Source organism: Otolemur garnettii, unplaced genomic scaffold (assembly GCF_000181295.1).
Source record: "Otolemur garnettii isolate 467f Iridium unplaced genomic scaffold, OtoGar3 scaffold00023, whole genome shotgun sequence".
Classification (NCBI taxonomy): domain Eukaryota; kingdom Metazoa; phylum Chordata; class Mammalia; order Primates; family Galagidae; genus Otolemur; species Otolemur garnettii.
In genome coordinates, this window is record NW_003852418.1 from 18,312,479 (window position 1) to 18,318,493 (window position 6,015).

At 44.4% G+C, this 6,015-nt stretch overlaps 1 protein-coding gene across 1 annotated transcript in view; it reads left to right on the forward strand.

Annotated features, from left to right (window-relative positions):
• VAPB (VAMP associated protein B and C) overlaps positions 1-3,761 on the forward strand; it is a 53,475-nt gene extending 49,714 nt beyond the window's left edge. The window contains exon 6 of the mRNA XM_003787730.3: positions 2,289-3,761. Within this exon, the coding sequence (XP_003787778.1) occupies positions 2,289-2,447 (159 nt within the window). The 3' untranslated portion in view covers positions 2,448-3,761. The remainder of the gene's footprint in view (positions 1-2,288) is intronic.
• Positions 3,762-6,015: the final 2,254 nt, after the last annotated feature.

The following is a 6,015-nucleotide window of genomic DNA, read 5'->3' on the forward strand; positions in this document are numbered from 1 at the left end:
TCCCCATTCATTTAAATGGGAATTTTTTTTTTTTTTAAACAGGGTAAATACTGACCTATGGTTCTGACTTCAAAGACTCTAAATAGATCTGGGCAGTTATTGGCTCATCAGACTGCTGCTGTGGTGACAAGACTGGAATGGAGTAGAGAGGAGGTGGAGATTGTGGGAGAACCCTGAGTCTCCAGCTCCCTGAGGAAGCATTTGGCAGTGTCCTTTGGGGCTAACTTGTGCTGGGTGCTGAAGGGAGGCAGGGAGTGCTGCTTCTGCCTGGGGCCTGTGGTGCTGTGTTGTGAGCCAGCCCTGGGAACTGGCTCTGAATGTGTGCTTGGTCACAGCATCCCTTAGGAACTGGCTCTGAATGTGTGCTGGTCACAGCTTCCCTTAGGGTTCCATTTGCTGAGCACCTCAAAGGCCCCCTCCAACTTAAAACGAATGAGTCTGTTTTAAGACATGACATTTAAGAGAACTTTTCCAAATATCAGATTATAGAAATTTTATTGCAGCTTAAATCTTGAGGTCTGCCTGTCCTCTTTACCTTGATCATACCACCCAAACACGTGATAGGCTTGCACTCTTACCTGCCATCACACCAGGTGTGCATGTTAAGGTCTCCTAAGTTGGGACTTTTCCTTCTCTTTTCTTCTGACAGTGAGGTAGGTGCTGGAGAACTGACGGAGTTTGGGAAATGGAATCATCTTCCTTTGCAGTAATCTTGATTTGCCTCATTCAGTAACTTCTTTAGTATAGAGTAAATTATGAAGCTGACACTTTACTTTTTGGCTAAAAATCTAAGCTAGGCCTAAAGCTTTTCCTTGAGTATATTTCTCTTTAGAAACAGAGTTCTGTGCTGTTTAAAGTGATAAATAGGTAGAAATAGCTTCTGTATAACCCAATAAAATACATGTGGTAGTTTGCTGTGCCCATTTTTTTAAAGTTAATGGAACAGCACCAGCCATTTGTCACTGTGTGGTGATATTGGCCGTGCCCCATGAGCACAGCACCTTCAAAATATCATCGGACCAATCTTGACGTTAGGAGATTCTTTATCCTGCTAAACACTGATTTCTTGTTTTACTTCATTCTTTCATTTGGCTACCGATTTACTGAGGGTCTAGTGTGTGCCCAGCACTGTGGATTCAAACATAAGCAGTCCCTGCCCTTGAAGAGCTCCCTCTTGATGGGTAGCAGGGAGAGACACAGCCATAAATAATTATAACCCAGTGTAATAAATGTCCCTTAGAGACAGCAACAAATTGCAGGGAAAGTCAGCTCCATGGGCTATCTGCCTATTGACTCCAGGACCTACTAGCCACTAAGGTAAATATAAATTAATTGACAGAAAGAAGAAAAGAAAGTATAGCTGCTGTGTGGGGTTCAGGGACAAGTCAGTGGAGTAATTAGCAGTGTGTCTGGCTGCAGAGATGAATGTGAGCCGGGATAGAAAGGCGGGATGCATGTTCCTCTTCAGGAGTGTGAGCTTGGCCTCGAGGGCATGGAAGTGGCTTAGAGGTCTACAGAGTGACTTGCAGGTTCTTGAGGTACTGCACAGTGATGGCATTGGCGGTGTTTATACATCCTTGTGGTTGGGGGAAGATGCGGTCAGGTACCTTTATATGTATGAAAAAGAATGTTGCTTCTTAGTGAGGAATTCATGCATTATGTAGAAAATATTTGAGATGAGTACATCAAGGTCAGTCACATTTTAGTATTCCACATAACGTTTGATCCCGCAGTCTGCGTGTAGCTCATCAAAACCAACTGTGCAGAGCCCTGCTTTTGAAAGCTCCAAGTGTCCCATGTTGTAGATTCTTGTGATTTGTATTTGTGCCTTGGGAAATGCCAGTGAGTCAGAAATCAAAGACAACTGGATTAGGAACGCCTATTCATTAGGGGCAAGAAGGACAGAGGGTTTGGGATCAGATGAAGAGAAGCTAGGAAACCTGGCCAGAAAGGTGAGTGGGGACAAGGATGGAAAAGGCCCGGTTGACCCTCTGGGAAGTTTTTTTCCGTAAATCACAGGATGCCAAAGAGTGCCTGCTTAGATTGATGTTATAGACAGGTACCTAGCAGCATTGTGTTAGGGTGGGTGAAAGGGAAATTAAGGCTTCTGGCTACAGTCCAGTCCCTTCCTCTGCGTAGGCTTCAGTTTCTCCATTTGCAAAACAAGGCTGGCTCACATCATATCATCTAAGTCTGGTCACAAACAGCTCACTCTGCTGCATGTACGGGGATTCTCTTTCCTTCCTTGTGCCTGGGACACCCTTTGAAATGTGCATTTGCTCCCACAGGAGGAAGATGGGCTTCGGAGGCGGAAGACGGTGCAGAGCAACAGCCCCATGTCGGTGCTGGCTGCTGCGGGGAAGGAGGAGGGCCTCAGCACCCGCCTGCTTGCTCTGGTGGTTTTGTTCTTTATCGTTGGTGTAATTATTGGGAAGATTGCCTTGTAGAGGCAGCATGAGAAGGATGGTAAATTGGATTGATGGATCCACCATATCATGGGATTTAAATTTATCATAACCATGTGTAAAGAGAAATTAATGTATGATGACATCTCACAGGTCTTGCCTTTAAATTACCCCTCCCTGCACACACATGCACAAACACAACATACAAAGATAATGTAACAATCTTTTAGAAAGTTAAAAATGTATAGTAAATGATTGGGGGAAAAAGAATAATCTTTATTAATGATGAGGGAAACCATGATTAATGCCACAGCGGCATGTTGTAAATGTTATTTTAAACATGGGTAGGCCTTGGTACATTTTGCTGGATTACCTCTCTTAAATAAGACACTATTCCTTGCCTGTTGGTGCTGGCCCGTGGGGAGCTGCAGCCCAGTGTGGAGGGGAATGTGGCCAGCTCCCCGCAGTAGTCTCCACCGCCGCCCACACCTGCCCCAGCTGCTGTCCCATGTCTTCAGTTCTGTCCAAGCCATCAGCTCCTTGAGACTGAGGAACAGAGTCAGAAGATGAAAAGAATTGCTCTGTGGCAGCATCAGACGTGCTTGTCGTGAGCGAGAGGGATGTGTTGACTGATTGACCCACACTTTGGAAATAAATGTCAATGCTTTGTTCTCATAAAGGGACCAAGCTAAATTCCTGTTGGTTCATGTAGTGAAGTTGAACTGTTATTCAGAGATGTTTAATGCATATTTAACTTATTTGATGTATTTCATCTCGTGTTTTCTTAATGTCACAAGATTACAGTTAATGCTGCTTCTACCTAATGCCAGCAGGTGAAGCTGGCATTGCTGTTGGAGGCCATGGGGTCCTCTGTCTCTGTGAGGTTCTGGGCATGTGCAGGTGGGACTTATGGAATGTTGGGGAAGAGCTGCAGGAAGTGTTTTTCAGTGTCAATAAGTAACAGCTGTCTTAGGGAGGGAAATTCTTAATAATGACAGTCGGCTCTAGGTTGCCCTTTTTAGTGGAGAAGAATAGTCAGTCTTCTAGACTGTTCTTTCACTACCCCTCAACCACCATGCTGACTTCCAGCCCATAGGCCCAGGTTTGGTCCTGGCTTCCCCTGGGGTCCTGGCTTGGAGTCAGGAGGAATGAACAGGCTGCAAGGGGGGCTGGAAGAGAGGGCACCAGCAGGTGGGTGTGGGAAATGGTGAGAGAGACTTCAGCTGGTCCATGTCGTAGGAATTGAGAGTTTGACTGTGAATTAATTTTATGCCGTGAAAGACCAAGCCAATTCTGTTTGACTATGTAGCATCTTAAAAGGAAAAAAAAAATTAAAATAAAGCCCCAAAATTAAGAGTTTTTTGTCATTTTGTCACATTTGCTATGAGGGGGGAATTCTTATTACATTGTCATCGTCTTTATTATTTTGCCACTGGAAGGTTGATTTTAAAATGAGCCCATATACACATACGTATTTAGTGATTTAATTCTGTGTGTGTGTGTGTGTGTGTGTGTGTGTGTATTTTTGGTTAGCTTCAGTGGAGAGTATGAAAAATAAAATTGCTGAAAATCTAAGTACCTGGGAACCCTGCCACAGAGACTAGTGAAGCAGGGCTGGATGGCCCAGTGTGTGCATGGGTTTGACAAGACAAGTTCATCAAAAGGAAAATGGTTCGGGGAAGTCACACACTTCAAGCCACATTGCTCCTGAGCTCGGCTTTCGCAACTGGGTCAGGAGCCTTGAGGCTGGTGAAGTGGATGTCTTTGAAGGTCTAAGTAAATTCCTACTCTTCTTAAGAAGTTGGCTGTAAATCCCAGGTACTCGGTGGAAATAATGCACGGACCTACTTCTCATGCAAGCAGTGATGGCTGTGATTGTACTGAGCATGCAGACAGGGAGGCCACCCAATTACACACTTGTCTCCAAGGTCCTTTCCATGTGGCCCCAAGTACTTATGAAAGGGAGTAAAGAGAGAGCTGGGAAGCTCATGCCTTCTGCCACCTGGTTCTCTGCTAGTGGACTAACGTGCCGATTATAGATGCTGTAGTAATTAGTCTTTCTGTAGCTTGTGGTCCCTTGTGGTCCTCAGGAGAGTGGTTAGAGGCCAGGCAGCACCCTGGGGTCCACTACAGTCCTGTTACACTAGAGCAGGGTCTGCTGTTTCTTGTGTTCAGTACAACTCCGTTCATCAAACAGCCTGGGGATTTGACCTGTGAGCCTATGACAGTTCTTAAAAAGAGTGCCTGAGAAGCTACTCTGTTCTAGGTCTTTGAAGGTGATTTAGACTTTTGTGTACATGTAGGAGAAGGTGCGTAGCTTCTTAGAAGATAGACATTTTGGTTGTAGCTAAAATTCAGTGTTTAAATTCAGTTGTGTCTTCCTTCTAACTCATCCTCTGAAGGCTCTTTCCATGCTAGAGAACTTCTTAGGGAGGAGAAGTAAGGTATTGGAGGGAAGGTTGGTTATTCTCGAATCATCCTGATCATCAGAGAATGTGTGTGAAGCAAACACTGCTCCATCAAGAGAATGTGGAGATGCACATACATTTGGGGTGTCCTTTTCTAGAATAACAAGGGGAAAAAATGAGAAGGCAAAGAGGAGTTGACCATGAGGGCCTGACACAATAGTCTATATTCTGCTCTGAGGGGGCAAGATTTGGGTAATTGGGAATAGGCCCAGTAAGAGTGAGCCTGGTGGGCTTCAAGCAGGTTGCCCTGGCACCTGCTTCCAGGCTCCCTGGCACCTTCGGAGGGCTGCCCTGGCTTTAGAGCTGCCCACCACAGTGCTCACAAATACAGAAGAGGTAGAAGCAGTAACAGAGTCCCAGAAATTTTTATTGATTCTTTCTTTAAATTGATAATTTAAGCTTTTTTAGTATGATACAAAATACCTCTTAAAGATAGGAGGCTGTATTATTTGTGTGAGGAACTGGTTTTAATTTTTCCTCCCTAGTTTGCATGTTTTTTCTCTCTAGTCTTCTAAACTGCTGGCACCAGCAGTAATAAATACTGATAAAATCAAAATTGATTTTTACCAGTGGACAGTTTATGCCTAGAGAGAAGGCTTATACCTACATAACACAGAAGGGGGAAAAATGAAGAACCTCCAGTGATCCGTGAAAACCTAAACGCTTTCAAACAAATCCCAGGAATAGAATTGCTATCGAAAGATATCAGTGCCCAGCTTGTAGGCTGTGTTGAGTCAGATATAACTGAATGCAGAGAGAGCTCATAGCTAAATAGCCTTTCAAATTAATTTGGAAACAAGCTGTATGTGTGTGTGTGTGTGTAGCATATGTACCATATGTTAAGTCGCTTGACAGTTTTCAAATGGTGCCTGTGTTTTTTGTGCACACAAATCTTTATAAACTCAGAATTCATGCCAAAACATAGTGCTGTTTGTCATTTTCAGTTCCTTACCTAAAGAACTTGCCCATGCACGCGTTTTTGGCTATGGTTTGTAAATTCCTGGTTTTAAGAAAAATCTGTCAAGAGATAAGGGGTCTTGGGCTTCCAGGTCACTTGAACACCTGCTGACACGTAACCGCCAAGACCTTCTTGGTGGAGAGGCCGCTGCTTCCCCCTGCTGGAGGCGGCAGTTCACTGAAGG